This window comes from Ursus arctos, unplaced genomic scaffold (assembly GCF_023065955.2).
Source record: "Ursus arctos isolate Adak ecotype North America unplaced genomic scaffold, UrsArc2.0 scaffold_8, whole genome shotgun sequence".
Lineage (NCBI taxonomy): Eukaryota > Metazoa > Chordata > Mammalia > Carnivora > Ursidae > Ursus > Ursus arctos.
Genome location: NW_026623100.1, coordinates 55,631,107 through 55,648,100, shown reverse-complemented (window position 1 = coordinate 55,648,100; position 16,994 = coordinate 55,631,107). Strand labels below are relative to the sequence as shown.

Sequence of the window (16,994 nt, the reverse complement as noted above, 5' to 3'; positions counted from 1 at the left end):
TGCTTCAAGCAAGTCTGTCAGTGCCATTTTTCCAACAGTATTTGCTCACTTCATGTCTCTGTCACGGTTTAGCAATTCTTGCAATGTTTCAAACTTTGTCATTATTATATTTGACTTGCTGCAATCCCATGATACGACTTTAATGGAGGAGATGTTCTTCTTATGGATGAGCAAAGAAAGTGGTTTCTTGAGATGGAAACTACTGCTGGTGAAGATGTTGTGAAGATTGTTGAAATGACAACAAAGGATTTGGAATATTACATAAATTTAATCGGTAAAGCAGCAGTAGGGTGTGAGAGGATGGACTCCAATTTTGAGTTTTGTGGCTAAAATCCTGTCAACATCACATGCTACAGAAAAATTGTTCATGAGGGGGCGCCTGGGTGGCGCAGTCGTTAAGCGTCTGCCTTTGGCTCAGGGCGTGATCCTGGTGTTCTGGGATCGAGCCCCACATCAGGCTCCTCCGCTGGGAGCCTGCTCCTTCCTCTCCCACTCCCCCTGCTTGTGTTCCCTCTCTCGCTGGCTGTCTCTGTCAAATAAGTAAATAAAATCTTAAAAAAAAAAAAAAAGAAAAAAAAGGGAAAAAAAATTGTTCATGAAAGGAAGAGTCAATTGATGGGGCAAATTTCATTGTCTTATTTCATGAAATTGCCACAGCCAACCACCCCAACCTCGAGCAACCACCACCCCAGTCAGCAGCCATCAACATCAAGGCAAGACCCTTCACTAGCAAACAGATGGATTACCTGAAAGCTCAAATGATGGTTGGCACGTTTTAGCCATGAAATATTTTTAAATTAAAGTATGAACGTTGTTTTTTAGACATACTATTGCACCCTTAATAGACTCCAGTATAGTGTAAACATAACTTTTATATGCACTACGAAACGAAAAACTTCATTTGACTTGCTTTATTGTGATATGCTTTATTGCGGTGGTCTGCCAATCCACAATACCTCTGAGGTACACCTGTATTTAGACCGTGGTCAGTAAAAAGCCCCCCAGCCATCCAACCAGGTTTCTGTTGGAAACTAATGCAACTCTATTAGTTTTCTATTCTTGTCATACAAAGTGCCACAAACTTAATGGCTTAAGCCATACAGTTCAATAGATCAGAAATCCGATGTTGGTCTCACTTGGCTAAAATCAAGGTGTCAGCAAGGCTGTATTCCTGTCTGGAGGTTCTAGGGGAGAATCCGTTTCTTTGCTCATTCAGGTTGTTGGCGGAATTCAGTTCATTGCAGTTGTAGCACTGAGACCCCCATTTGCTTGCTGACTGTCAGCATAAGAACTGTTCCCATCTTTAGAGACTACCCACATTCCTTGACTTGTGGCCCCTATCCTCCATCTTAAAAATTGTCAATAGCAGGTCAAGTTCTTCTCACATTCAAATTTCTCCTTCTCCTATCACCTCCCTCAATGCAGATAGGACAGTTCTCAATTTCAAAAACTCTAGTGATTAGTTTGGCCCCACCTGGATAATCCAGGATACTCTCCCCAACTAAAGGTCAGTAAATTTACTCACATCAGCAAAGTCCCTTTTGCCATGAGGTTACACTTTTACAGGTTTTGGGGATTAGGACTTGGACATCTTGGCGAGCAGTGAAGTGTGTGTGCTTTGGAATCCTCAGGGGTTTGAATCTGGTTCTAATACCTAACGGCTGAGCAACCTTGGACAAATTACTTTAAATTTCTCCGTTATAATAATGGCATCTTCCCCAACTGGCTCTCATAAAAACTACAGAACACATACACTTAGCAGGTGCCTATCAGACATAAACACTCAATAACCGTTAGCTATTATTATTAAACTTAAATGAGGAAACTTTTTTATCTCAATTAAATTTCATCAAGTTGTTTCCAACACAAGGCCACAGCCTGTCGAGATAGTTTTTAATCTCTCAGTTCTGTGGTCTGCAGCATTTGAACTTCCTTTTAGATTTGTGTTATCTTCCCCTTGATAAGCAGGCTTGCTGCTTCATCTCCGTCACAAAGTTAAGGAAGGCCACGCTGTAACTTTGGCATCAATGGAGACAGCTCTTATCTTTGAGAACAATTTCATGTGAGAGACCGTGACTCTCTGGGATAGGGGCTGAGAAGGGGTAAGGAAATACAAAGGCTCCTGCCCTTAAGGCATTCCTAGTCTAATTAATAGTCCCTTTCAAAATAAGAGGGGCGCTTGGGTGGCACAGCGGTTGGGCGTCTGCCTTCGGCTCAGGGCATGATCCCGGCGTTATGGGATCGAGCCCCACGTCGGGCTCCTCCGCTATGAGCCTGCTTCTTCCTCTCCCACTCCCCCTGCTTGTGTTCCCTCTCTCGCTGGCTGTCTCTATCTCTGTCAAATAAATAAATAAAATCTTTAAAAAAAAAATAAGAAAAAAATAGGGTCGCTGCAAATGGCACCCAAGGCCCAGTCTAAGACAATTTAGTTATCAACATCCTCGTTTAATAGATTAATAAACAACTGAGGCTCAGGCCCTTTTAAAGGATTTCTCCAGGCTCATATAGCTGATAAAGGGCGGAGCGAGGCCATGAACCCAGGATTTCCGACTCCAACTCCTGCATTCCTTCCCCCTCAGCACTCTTCCTTCTAAGGGTTTGGAGACCAAAACGGAAAACAGCTTGCTATGAACTGGAGCAGGTACCCCAGTGGCATACACTTCTGCTTGTCACACCCTGGAATCTGACAAGCTCCAGAAAGGAGACAACTCAATGATGGAAGAAATCCTGGGACTTTGATGAAAGAACTACTTGGTTAGAATAAAAAAAGGAAAAGAAAGGAGAGATTGGAACTCTTCAGCTTAGAAATGTTACAGCTGAGGGGAAAAAAAATCAATCCAGACTGACAGAACTAAGATTGACGGGCACTATTTGCTATAATCTAGTTGGCACCTTTCAAACTCCTGTTCAAGTACTTCTTCGCAGAGCAGAAATGTATCCAACTCTCTACTTGCATGAAGCAGTGTTAGCCAGAAACATTCAAGCAGTCAGTCTTCACAACAGTGAGCTCCTGGAAAAAATTTATAAATTGATCATTAGGAATTTAAGTGTGTTTTCCCATTGTTTCCCATTTCCCAGTAGTATGATGAAGAGTCTTGACCAAGGGAGTATTAGGTCCAATAAATCACCGATAGGGCCAACGTAGGTGAAAATCCAATATTATGACTTCAAAATTCCATATTCATAAAACAGGGTCAATATGTACCGCATTCCGGCTGTATGTGAGATCTCAATTTGCTGTAACATGTGTATACAAATACACATAATTTATATTCAATACTAAAAGTGAAATTCTATCACATAAACTTCTCTTACTAACAGTGTAAATTTAATTTTGCCTACCTTTAGAATTTAGGAGGAGATCATATGAGTAAGTCAAGTCTTTAAGAAAACAAAAAAACCCTGTCCAGATAGGTTATAATTCAAACCACCAACTTGGTGGATCTACTAGTACCTGAGCTATACTACATTTTAATCTATGAAATCCATTTTCATTGTTGAAAAAGTCTCAAAGGAACAGCTGACCATGAATTTGAAAATGATTGGTTGTGACAACCTGTATTTCCCTCCCAAGTGTCAACCCCATGGCAGTGCAGAGGCCCTCTCCAAAGGAAGTGCCCCCATCTGTCCTGAAGATTTATACTAACTACCACCAGAAGCACGTTTTATATATATTATTTCACTGTGAGATAAGTAGGACAGATATTACTGTTCTCATTTCACACAAAGAAGATCTAAGGTTTAAGGTACCTTAAATGACTTTGCTCAAGGTCACACAGCTCATTAGTAGAACAGCTGGGACAAGAAGTCAGGTCTCACAAGTCCTGTTACACAGTGCTACCTCAAAGTCATTAGGAATTATTTTTGACTCCTCCAAAACAACCAGAATGTAGTAAGAGTTCTGTTTCTGTCCCTTCTTAATTTCAATACATTATCTTGAAATATGTATAAACTGTGCCTTAACTGAAAAATACCACTCTTTACCACAGTATATCCAGTCACCTGTCTACTAGGACAGAAAGATACTTCTCTTGAGAACCTTTGGGAGTTGGCAAGATGTATATATGATCAAAGCAGGACTTTTGGTTAATATAGTAGGACTCTAGTCCAGACAGAATATAAAGACAGGTCTTTCCAGTAAGGTGTCTCCCACTTAATGGAGATGTTTTTAAAATGCCTATGATCACTCCCTCTCATTAGATGGCCAATGGCACAGTGAGATTTTCTTGTGATCATAGATGTCTAGATTTTTCTCAAAGCCACATAGCTTCAGAGGAAAAAAAATCAAAGTTCTAACTACTTTCTTTTTTCCAACTCTGAGTTAGAATCCAGTGCACCTCAGATATTTCTTCAAGCTCAGAAAGGCAAACCCAATACCTGGGAGTGCCAACACTATCGTTCCCCTCCCCCATCACAGCAACCCATCCCATAACCTGGCCCCGTCTATCTTACCCATAACCTGAATAGAGATGGCTGGTGTCATTAGGGAGTACCATGGAACAGAAGCACTGTTGCTTGGCAACGATCTCCTCAGCTAGCTTCCCGTAAGCTGGGATGGAAATTTCTTCCCCTTATCCAAGTTACCTCTATGATACAGACCAGCTTTAAGGATCTTCACATGAGCATTCATGATGCACGGAATTGGTAGGCAGCCTGAGCCTTTCCTTTATTCATTAAAACTTTGCTATAAGGGCAAAATTACTAAGGAACAAGAATAATTAATTGGATCAATTTATGAAAACTATCTGGATAATTCAGACAAGAAAAAAACTGTTACTCAAAAACAATTTTACTCATTTTATCCAAATAATTTTGATAGCCCTTTTCCCCAGGTGATAACTCCTGGGTCAGAAAAGAATTTAAAACAAAAACACTACCACATAGAACTACTTTCTTGAGCATCTAGCCTAAACCAAACATTGTATCAGTGGAGAATTAGACCTAGGAACCCTTACTATAATCCAGGTCTCCTTTCTCACAGTCTCTGCCCTTTGCACAACACACAGTCCTGTGCTCGTCACTGGAAGAGCACCACAGCCCACCAAACAACCCTGGGTTCCAGCTCCATCCAGTGTGTCACACCTGGTGGCAAGTAGGTTGAGGGTGGGGCTCCAAGGGGTTGTCCCCACGCATTTTCAGGGTCTTACTCTACAATTTATAAACCATGTGGTCTTCATTCACACATAATGGAAATAATTCCCCAAAGCAGTCCTACTTTCTCAGAAACATAAATGAACTAAGGAAAATAACAGGTTTTACGGATTCCGAGACTACTGTTTAGAGCAGAAACTGTAGGGACTCCGGGGTTATTACACGGCAGGAGGAGGCAGAACAGGCTGTGCAACTATTTTGGTCTTTTTGGTCCTGTGGTAGAAATTTCAGTTCAAATAATAGCACTTTGCTGAGAAATACTGTGGTATTAAATAAACAATCGTATGAGGCCTGTTTAGAACAAGTCTAAATTTGCACTAGCCAACAGTCCTGTAGATATTACTTATCCTTAAAACAGTTCGGCAAGAAAAGCTCTGCCATGATTGAGGTCACTGATAGTGGAATCAGTCCTCTCAATTACTTTGTATTAGGCAGAAAAAGCTCAAGTTTTATCATGTATCATACAGATGCATTCTCATTTTAGATAAGAGCCTCCCAAAGCCCTCTTGAGCATACCATGAGCAAGAATTTATATACTACATACATAAACATTTTTGGTTTTATGTATTATTTTCTACAAAGATGAGTCTCTTATTGAATTTCTCAAGACGTTGAAGCAGCTATGCATGTAACATATGGATCAAAGTCTGAATAATATCAGTACACTAGATAAGATAGTCTATTAACTTTCAAGGAGGGGGGCATCTGGGAGGCTCAGTTGGTTAAGCGGCTGCCTTCAGCTCAGGTCATGATCCCAGGGCTCTGGGATCGAGCCCCGCACTGGGCTCCCTGCCTGCTGCTTCCCCTACTTGTACATGCTCTGTCAAATAAATAAATCTAAAAAAAGAAAGTAAGTATAATATTAAAAAAAACTTTCAAGGAAATTTAGTATATTCATAAATATGTCTGCCTGTAGCCTAGGGCTCATTGAGTGGAGACAGCTCAAAACCTCGTAGCGTAGAGTCCCAGCCAAACCTGACCTGAGCAGCTAGTGTACTACTCGGGTTTAGGAATGCAGAGAAATTCTACTTTCTACGTATGGAATCATACCCTCCCCTTCTCAAACTCTCTTTCCTAACTGCTCACTGTTCACAAGACCCCAGTGGGTTCTCTTCCCTGGTTCCAATTCCCCTGCCCCATAGTCCAGGATGACAGAACAAAAGCAGCCAGCCATCAGAGCAATACAACCATAAGCCAGATCTAGAATCACATCTTTGGCTGGTGTTGGGTGAAATTAACCCACACTCCCCCATCCCCCTTTCCTCAACCTATCCAACCAGCTACATGAAAGCCCTGACACGCTCACTGTATTGACCCTTGTCTAAACTGAAGGGTTGCTGGGCCAGACCTTTTTTTTTCATTGTTTTAAAATACACATAAAATTACCATTTTAAAGTGTACAATTCCATAGCATTTAGTATTTCACAATTTGGTTAACCATCACTGCTATCTAGTTTCACAGCAATACCACCACCCCCCTCCAAAAATCCTGTATCCATTAGTCATCACTCCCCATTCACTCCCCACCAAGACCCTGGCACCTACTTATTCTGCTGTCATTTGCCACAGCAATCAATAATTTGGGCTAACATAGCTAATACTTCTACTCAATGAGAAGGACCAATTAATTCAATGAAGCAAAAGGGCTTTTTTGTTTATGTAAGAATTTTAAGGATTAACATTTGGATTCCAAATCCAATTTAACTTCAGGTCATAACCTCCCTATAGGTTTTGTTAAACTTTAACAGATCACAGTATCTGGGTCTCTCATCATTAATTTGTGAAATAGAATCACCATACCTGTTTCCCTCCACCCTCCATGCAGTGCTAATCATTCCTGACCTCATTTTTCCATTTTATAGAATTCATAGAAGAACAGATTTAAGTTATACTACTCAAAGATTAGAGATTCACTAATCGATTTTTAGTTTCTCCTTCTTAGGAAATAGTGTTTCCTATCTGGGAAGATACCTTTGCCATTCTTCTGTTGGTTCCTTTGTAAGCTCAAATTAACCTACTGACTTTTTTTTTTTTAAAGATTTTATTTATTTATGTGACAGAGAGACACCAGCGAGAGAGGGAACACAGCAGGCGAGTGAGAGAGGAAGAAGCAGGCTCCCAGCAGAGGAGCCCGATGTGGGACTCGATCCCGGAACGCCGGGATCACGCCCTGAGCCGAAGGCAGATGCTTTAACGACCGCACTACCCAGGCGCCCCAACCTACTGACTTTTAAAAGCTAACTGTCTGCTTGAACTTTTCATGTCTGGCACATTCTGTACACTTAATAGATGTAAAAAAGCAAAAACAAAAACAAATGAGTTAAACATTCAAGAAGCCAAATGGCTACAAGTGACACTTCTGGAATGGTTTTTGTAGAAACTGTATTTTTTGGCTCAAATTGTTGTCATTTTTCCTTTGCATCTCTAAGTAGCAACAAAAATAATTATCTACTTCACGTTAAGGCTCTGTGACATCATAAAATCATAAACTTCAAATGAAAAGCAATGAATAATGCCATTTGCTTTGACTCTTAGAAACACACACATAGGGGCGCCTGGGTGGCACAGTGGTTAAGTGTCTGCCTTCGGCTCAGGGCGTGATCCTGGCGTTATGGGATCGAGCCCCACATCAGGCTCCTCCGCTATGAGCCTGCTTCTTCCTCTCCCACTCCCCCTGCTTGTGTTCCCTCTCTCGCTGGCTGTCTCTGTCAAATTAATAAATAAAATCTTAAAAAAAAAAAAAAAGAAAATGAAAAGAAACACACACATAGAGTACAATTAAGTCAAAATCTGCAGATGGACCAGGATGGCAGTATGATTCTAGTTTCTACTCATGGAATCATCTCCCTCCCACAGCCCCCCAACACCACCCCACTTCCCTGCAAAATCCTCTTTTCTGTTCAGAATCACTGTCTATTACTACTGGGCAACACAAGCATCATCTACTACATTTTTCTCCTACTGTCTTAAGAAAAAGGTATTTCAAATAAACAAAACCACATCCGTAATCATCTTAATAACCTAAGTTTCACAATCCTAAATTGTAATCGAGTTTCAAGTCCCCAAATTATCCCACTGGTATTCTGTTGTCTAATCAGCTACACTCAAATTATAGTAAGAATCGCAATATTTCAGGCCATTTACTGGTTTACTTTCCAGGCTCTCAATCATCCATAACTACTCCCCAGAAAAGATTAATATTGCTCTTGATTTCTCTTGGTATTTCTGGGAAGAAAAAAAACAAATGATAACCAAATTACCAAATCAACTCAAAGCAAATATTTCAAGGTTGTTCAGCAGCTTTAGCCTGATTACTGTATCACAAAAGGGAGCTGTGGATGTTTTCAAATCAGAAATGGCCACTAATTCAGTGCTTCTACTTGAGTTCTGTAAGATTTTCATAAAAGGATTTAAGTTACACAATAGAATTTGTGATTGAGTATATATTAAAGTTTTCTGCTCTTGAAAATAAAGCAGTTCATTAACAAATCTACATAGTTTCACTGTAGGTGTCCAGAAATATTTTACTTACATTTAAATACAACGGGTCGGTCATAGGCCCAGACTGGCAAGAAGATGATAATATCTCAGGTTTAAAAATAGGGCTACCTGTCAACCAATTCTCAGTGTTCCTTCATGTGATTGTGTTGTTTTACATTAAAACGGCTAACGGTGAGATTTAGGCACTTAGACATTCTTAAAATGTCTCGTTAAGACTTCAAACTGAAAAGTGAACTCTGAAGACAGGAGTCTACTGAGCATGATCAAACTAGCCTATGCTCACGATGGTTTCCAGAAGCTGTCTAAATTAGGGTGTCTTTAGTTCTCTCTCTTCTGTGTATTTTTTCTCCACCTGCCGATTTCTTTCAAGATAGCAAATTGGTAATAGCAGCCCCAGGCCTACCTCACAGATGCAGGCCACACCCCTTTGGAAGAACATCTCCTCACCCATTCTTGAACAAATCCTCAGCTTCACTATCTTTGGGTCAACCTAGGTTTACCTGTTCAACCCAAAACCAGATTGGTTTAAAGCAATGGTTCCCAACCCAGACAATCTGACGTCATTATGCTGAAATAAAATTTGTTGATAATACCTACATACCACACACACACACACACACACACACACACACACACACACACACACACTATTTGAAGAAAAACAACAAAGAATTATATTCTCAAGGAGAAATAAAACTCACAATCAATGCATATTGTGATATATAACAGTTCAGGAATGACTACAATAGAAGACAAAGAGAGGTGTAGGACTGCTATAAATGAGAACGGACCCTGATGTGCTGTAACATCAACTCAAATACTGTAATGACATAATTTTCCAAAATAGCAAACAACTCTTGGAAATATTCCAAACAAAACAGTCATCTTTCCTGGATTTACAAGGCAGTTGCATTCCTAGGAAATTCATGGTACTGTATACAAAACACTGTTTATATCTACAAAATAGAGTTAATTCTAAGATCAGATACTATCTGATGGAATACTGGCAATTCATATAGGACAAGGGACAATTCTTCCTAGTACCTGCCCATCAAATATTTGTAGTATTATACCCCCAAACTCCTACAAACTGTTGAAATGTTCTCCAAGGGGGCATAAAGAGCCACTGGGCTGCAGGAATCAGAGTAAGTCAGTAAGGCTCACTCAAACCTCAATTACTCTACAAAATGAAGAAAGGAAAAGAGGCGGCAATTAAATTTATATATTCATAATTAATAAATAAAAACTAAGAGAATTTCACCCAAAAAACAAATAATACAACTAAAAAATGGGCATAAGACATGAAAAGACATTTCTTCAAAGACGACACACAGATCACCAACAGACACATGAAAAGATGCTCATTATCATCACTTATCTGGAAAATGAAAATCAAAACTACCTCACACTTGTCAGAATCAAAACTACCTCACACTTGACAGAATGGCTAAAAAACACAAGAAACAACAGGTGTTGGTGAGGATGTGGAGAAGAAAAAACTCTTGCACTGTTGGTGGGAATGCAAACTGGTGCAGCCACTTTGAACAACAGCATGGAGGTTCCTCAAAAAGTTAAAAAAAGAACTATACAACCCAGCAATCCCACTACTGGGTATTTATCCAAAGAACACAAAAACACTAATTCAAAAGGATACATGCAAATTGATGTTTATAGCAGTGTTATTTACAATAGCCAAATTATGGAAACAGCCCAAGTGTCCATCAACTGATGGATAAAGATGTGAGCTAGATACATACATATATGTATATAATGGAATATTATTCAGCCATAAAAAAGAATGAAGTTTTGCCATTTGCAACAACATGGATGGAGCTAGAGTATAATCCTCCGTGAAATAAGTCAGTAAGCGAAAGATAACAAATACCACAGGATTTCATACGTGGAATTTCAAAACAAATGAGCAAAGGGGGAGGAAAAGAAAGAACAAACTGATGGTTTACGGGTGGGGGATGGGTTAAATAAGTGATGGGGACTAAGGAGTGCACTTGTCATGAACAGCACCGGGTGATTAAAATAAAAACTTAAAAACAAAACACGAAGAGATTTTCAAGTGCTTCCTCAAATAAAGGGCTTTATATTCAAGAAATTCCTACTAGTAAAGCAAAGTCTTTTGTATTTGTTCAAGTTCAAAGCATGTTAAAATTAAAATTGAGATGGCTTGAAAGGTGATTAGCTGAATGAACAAAATATATCAGTTTTGAATTTGCACTTGAATCCATTTGGTAGAAATGCTAGGTTTTAGGAAAAAAGCAATGACATTACAGATTAAATATCTACAAGATTTCAAATTCCCAATAGTTTTCTTGGCTTTAAACAGGAATCATGTTTGCACATTCACTTAATTTTTCGTAGACATTGGAAATCATCATAGTAGAAATAATTTAGAAGGAATAAAACATGCTGAGGGACAGAACCTATGAAACCTTAATTTTGTTTCCTCTAAATCCATTGTTTTTTGTGATTTAGCTCTATGAGCAAACAAGTGTTACTAAAAAGGCTTACTTTTTTTTTTTTTAAAGATTTATTTGAGAGAGAGCGAGCAAGCATGAGTGGGGGTGGGGGAGAGATGCAGAGGAAAAGGGAGAAGCAGACTCCCCACTGAGTAGGGAGCCAGACTTGGGGCTCGATCCCAGATTTGAGCTGAAGGCAGATGCTTAACAGACTGAGCCTCCCCAGGACCCCAAAAAGTCTTGCTACTTTACATGGCCCCTTAATGGACTAAGTCTCTTGAGCCAAATGGCTATGGAGGCAGAAAGGTTTATTGCAGTTAGTTTACAAAGACCTTTGTCACCTGAAGAACTTAAGTGAAATAAAGCTCCTTGTGCTTTTGATTCTTACTTATGGAAGAATGCTCTACAGCCAAAATGGCTTTGCTCTAGAGAGCAGTACAGTATCACTGATAACTACTAAAAAGCAGTTACCTAGCAACCTATCCCTACAAATAGTGATTAAAAAAAAATGAAACATAACTGACCCTATTTGGTCATTTTTATTCTCTCAGTTCAGTCCTAGAAAATATACAGTCTGGATAACCAAATCACTAGGATGCTGGTAAGCCTCATGTCAGCTACAACGGCAGGTTTTGTTTTATTTGGGCTAATACCCTCAGCAGGAAAGTGGGGACTTGAATAGGCAGCTAATATTCCTTAACTCAGTTATACAGAGGTATTATCAAATATTTAATGGAATTTAAATATGGAATAGGATTCCAATATTTAAAAAATAAACTCAAAGCTAGTATTATTTCTTTACAGCTATAGAATCTGCTCTTTCATGTTCTCCTAAAAGCAGAATGATAGCACAAGAAATGCTATTGTTAAGGCTAAGGAAAGAGAGAATGTTGCCAAAGCCAATTCCATTCTAGGATCAGGTAGTATCGGATATTAAGAGCAGTGATGCCCAAGTGAACTGTCAAAGACATTACTGATAGCAACAGTATAGGGCTGACATACCAGTGCACAGGTCAGCAAGGTACAACTTAACATACTTTAGGGGCTCCCGGGTGGCTCAGTTGGGTAAGTGTCTGCCTTTGGCTCAGGTCCTGATCCCAGAGTCCTGGGATCAAGCCCCACATCAGGCTCCCTGCTCAGTGGGGAGTCGGCTTCTCCCTCTCCCCTCCCCCTGCTTGTGCTCTCTCTAATAAATGTATTTTTTTAAAAACATACTTTACACCTGAAGAATTTACTCATCATTTTGTTGGGGAAAGAGCATTAAGACAGAGTTCGTATCTAAAAGTCAATACCACTTCAGGGCGCCTGGGTGGCACAGTCGGTTGAGCTATCAACTCTTGGTTTCGGCTCAAGTCAGGATCTTGGGGTCCTGAGATCTAGTCCCCCATCAGCTCCGTGCTCAGTGTGGAGTCTGCTTATGACTCTCTCTTCCTGTCCCTCTGCCCCTCCCCTCTGTGCTTTCTCTTTAAAACAAATAAATAAATCTTAAAAAATAAATAAATAAAAAATAGTCAATACCACTTAAACCAAATCTAAATTAAATAAGCCCTGTCACCATCAAATTTTTGTTTCCTAAAATCTCAGGTACAAAATAATCTATAACCATCACCATTACCTTTCAGAAGAGCAAAAGAGAGGGTACTCAGAAGGTATCTTTTAAAATTAAGACATCTCAATTTCGCAACAAATGTAGAAAAGTATTTGTAGGGGAAGGGGAAAAAAAGCTTTGTTTATTGTAGAGTTAGGTAAACTTAGGTATTAAATTGGCAATGAATGAATGAGGAATGTATGTACACAACCCAGTACCATGCACTTAGAGTTCATACACAAAGTTACCCTTGGCAAAACATACTGTGTTCCATCGTAAGAGTCAAAACGCCTCTAGACTAAATTTTAATTTTTCTAGGTCTTTAAAGGGCTAAAGGGACATTGGTCCGCAGCTACCAAAATTCAAGGGGAAATAAATGTTAATGTGTGTTTAGATTCCATCTTAACTTTCTATTCAGTAGCTCTAAAACTTTTTAAACCTTATTTCTAAAAGGATTAAGGCAAACACTGTCTTTTTAAAGTTAAAATTCAAAATAAAACTTTTAGAAAAGATCTCAATCGAACTTCTGCTTGCAAATTTGTTTAAAAGTCTCAAGATCACAAAACTGTTGTTGCCAACTATAAACTTCAGTTATTCTGGGTAGATGAAACATTCTCCCTTTTATTAAAGATAAACATAAAATGGCTATATCACATTTTTATTATAAAAAAGCTATGAGTTTGGGGCACCTCGGTGACTCAGTTAAGTGTCTGCTTTGGCAGAGAGAGAGGGAGAAGCAGGCTCCCCACTGAGCAAGGAGCCTAATGCAGGTCTCAATCCCAGGACCCTGGGATCATGACCTGAGACGAAGGCAGACGCTTAACCAACTGAGCTACCAAGGCACCCAAGTGGTCTCTTAATACCATGTTTACACCTTCCTTATGATACACTTCCCCAAAAAAGGAAAAAACAGATCCAGTGGGAGAAAGAATGTTTAATAAATGGCGCTGAAACAAATAGCTATCTGTTTGGAATAAAAATAAAAGTAGATCCTTACACCTTGCACCATATAGAAAAATACATATATTACTGATGGATTCAAGAGTAAAAAACAAAAATGCAAGTACCCAAAATTCTACATACAATTTTAAGGGATTCAGGGACTCCCTAAAGCCCATTCATGGATCTCAGGTTAGGAATTGTTAATCATAACTTCTATTAAAATCTTAATGCCAAATACCACATGTGTTTTCAAGATCAAGTCACATGCAACAAATGAAGATGAACACATTAACTCATTGTTGTAACTTTATAAAATCTCCAAACTGGAACTAGAAACAGAGGCATGTCAATACAAATGGACAATGACTTAAAAAAAAAAAAATTACACCAATTTAAATAAGTTTGAGTGCATACTGTACAAGTGTATCCATGTCTGTTAGCCTTTCAGAAATATAAAATCAGCTAAATCTTTAGTACTTAAAATTCATTATGTGCAATGTTATTCTCAAACTTGATTAAAATACTTAATAAATACAAGTTATGTTTAATATGAATAACTGCAACATACTTAAACATCTAAACATATAATAGGAATTCTATAATATTAAAATGCAATACTTTCACCTGCATTAATCTCATACACAATGGAAAAATACTTGCAGATAATTAGCATTAAGAATGCAAATATATTTTCACTGTGGAAGAAAAATAATAAGATTAGAAATCATATATTTGCGTAATCTACAAGGAAGCTGTAGACAGTCTACATTATGACATTCTATTTTAAAATGAAAACAATTCAATATTTAACTTTACAACAAATTTACTCAAGGCAAAATATTTGTTTATTACAGAACAGGATCTTAAATCAAAGTAAGCAAGGCAACATTAGATCAACCATCTTAGTTTTTTTTTAATGAAGTGTAGCTTTAAAATTGTAATAAAGGCGAACATAAATTTTAACATGCTCTCCTCTTCTTATAAATGGGATGATGTAGAAAAGCAAAGCTTCAATGTGTAGGGATTGGAACCATCTGCAAAAATTAGAAAACAAAGTTAACAGTTCACTTCATCAAACTTCCAAGATTACCCCGAATTGTCAGAGTAAATTATTTCACCTTTTTATAGAATCAGAAGCAGAAACATAAAGGAGGAACATTTATGTTAGGTAAGGGAAAGATTACTTTTGTACATCTCTACCAGCAGGTAAGCCACACGAAGGCAGGGATTTTGTCCACTGCTACATTCCTACTGCTCTAAACCTTATCTGACAAATAGACACACTCAATATTTCTTAGTGAATTAATTAATCATTAGGGATAAACAGTATGGGATTCGGCTTATGTCCATTAGCAAAGCTAACTTTGCAGAATATATTAGAATGGCAATTCCTCTATAAAAGCCAGTTGAAACTGAATGGGAAATAGAGAGGGAGACAAACCAGGAGAGACTCTTAACTCTAGGAAACAAACTGAGGGTTGCTGGAGGGGAGGTTGGGGGGGGGGGCAAGGGGTAATAGGGTGATATGATGAGCACTGGGTGTTATATACAACTGATGAATTCTTGAACTCTACATCTGAAACTAATGATGTTCTATATGGCGGCTAATTGAATTTAAATTAAAAAATAGCCAATTCAAATACAGGCTGGGAAATGGGATAAGAATGGAATGTACAGGAAGGTATTAGTAAGCTGAAAAAGTTCCAGGAGATCTAGTATTAAATTCTAAAAACTACTCAAAAAAAACAAAGAATAATCCACAAAATTTTTTCCATTTTATACATTTTTCTTTAACTTTTCAGACCAGGCAGAGATATCTCTTCCTCAATTAATTATGCAAAGAAACAATCCTGGTATCTTATGTATTAAAAAAATGTTTTTTAATTCCTATAAAGGAAAAGGCATATCAATTAACAAGTATTTGCATGACACTGGAGAGGATAAAAAAATAACTGTTCCTGCCTGCAAGGAGTTGAACTCAAGATATGAAAATATATCTTGAGTATGTCTCAAATATGCATACAATTTTAAACCCTTCTAACAAATATTAAGCTTGATTTACTACTTAAAATTTACTTTTGTGACTAAAAATTAAATGATAGGAGGTATTCCTATTTTTTATCTTTTAATTAAGACTTTCAAATATAAAAAAAATATATAGATTGATATGATAAACCCCCATTTATCTATCACCTAGCTTCAATAATTGTCAGCATCTGGCAGTCTTATTTCATCTACTACCTGACACACGTTTTGGAAGCTAGAATATTTTAAAGTAAATCCTAGATATGTTATTTTACCCATAAATCCTTCAGTGTGTATTTTTCCTTTTTTTCCACATCACACCTAATAAAATTAATATTTTTTCTCCCACTATTTAGAAAAATAAGGGTTTAACACCCTTTAGATCCAGGATCAAAATAAAGTACACAGCACAAAGCTTCCGAAGTTAAATACTTGAGTGCACTCTGTATGGTAGAAAAAGAGGCCATTTACCATTCTGGAGAGAAGAAACAGCGACAATTTCATTTAATACAAATTAAAACAATGGAATACCATTTTTCATCTATCATCTTGGTTTAAGATTGAAAAGTCTGACAAGACTCAGTGTTGGTAAAGAGTGTTGGGCAACGGGCATTTTCACATTCCACAGCTAGAAATGTAAACTGGTGCAACGTTTTTAAAGGGCAATCTAGCAACATTTATCAGAATATAAACCTTTATGTGCTCCACTACTAGGAAATTGCCCCGCAAAATACAAAAAGTGCAATGATAAGGATGTTATAGTAACAGAAAAAACAATTGGTAAAAAACTGTATTCACCAGTGGGGAAATGGGTAAATCAAACTGTGGTATATCTCTACTATGAATAGCTACTCTGTGTGTGCTTTAAAAAGAGTAGTAGCTTTGCAGGTGCTGATATGGAAATAGCTCCAAGACATATTAAGTGAAAACAGCAAGGCAATGAAGAGTATGAAGAGAAGAACCATTTTGTGTAACTTTTAAAAACGTAGATATACATACACTGAGGAGGAAGAATAAAAGGAGCCAAATAGGTTAGAAGCTGTAGAAAGCTTTAATTTTCATTTTGTACCCTCATGTGCTGTTAAGTTTTTGAACCATATAAATGTATTGCTTTCTTCTAAAAAGATCAACAGGGACTGTGGGAGCCAGCACCCCAGATGGCGCCAGTGATCCCTACCCTCCTGGTATTCACAGCTCTACACAGTCCCCTCTCACACTGCACCACGGCTGGTCCGGGCGACCACAAGAATACAGACTGCATAAGTCATAGTATGTCACTTCTGATGTTAGGTTATAAAAACACTGTGGCTTCTGTT

At 38.2% G+C, this 16,994-nt stretch overlaps 1 protein-coding gene and 1 long non-coding RNA gene across 7 annotated transcripts in view; both read right to left on the bottom strand.

Annotated features, from left to right (window-relative positions):
* LOC113241508 (uncharacterized) overlaps nt 1-6,670 on the bottom strand; it is a 79,860-nt gene extending 73,190 nt beyond the window's left edge. For all 5 annotated transcript variants that reach the window (XR_007190793.2, XR_008958245.1, XR_008958246.1 and 2 more), the window contains exon 1: nt 2,893-6,670. This is a non-coding gene — a long non-coding RNA (uncharacterized LOC113241508). The remainder of the gene's footprint in view (nt 1-2,892) is intronic.
* Nucleotides 6,671-13,625: 6,955 nt separating this feature from the next.
* The window catches only part of HNRNPLL (heterogeneous nuclear ribonucleoprotein L like), a 36,226-nt gene continuing 32,857 nt past the window's right edge, over nt 13,626-16,994 (bottom strand). For both annotated transcript variants that reach the window (XM_026479230.4, XM_026479221.4), the window contains one exon: nt 13,626-14,687. In XM_026479230.4, coding sequence (XP_026335015.1) covers nt 14,632-14,687 — 56 coding nt within the window. In that variant the 3' untranslated portion in view covers nt 13,626-14,631. The remainder of the gene's footprint in view (nt 14,688-16,994) is intronic.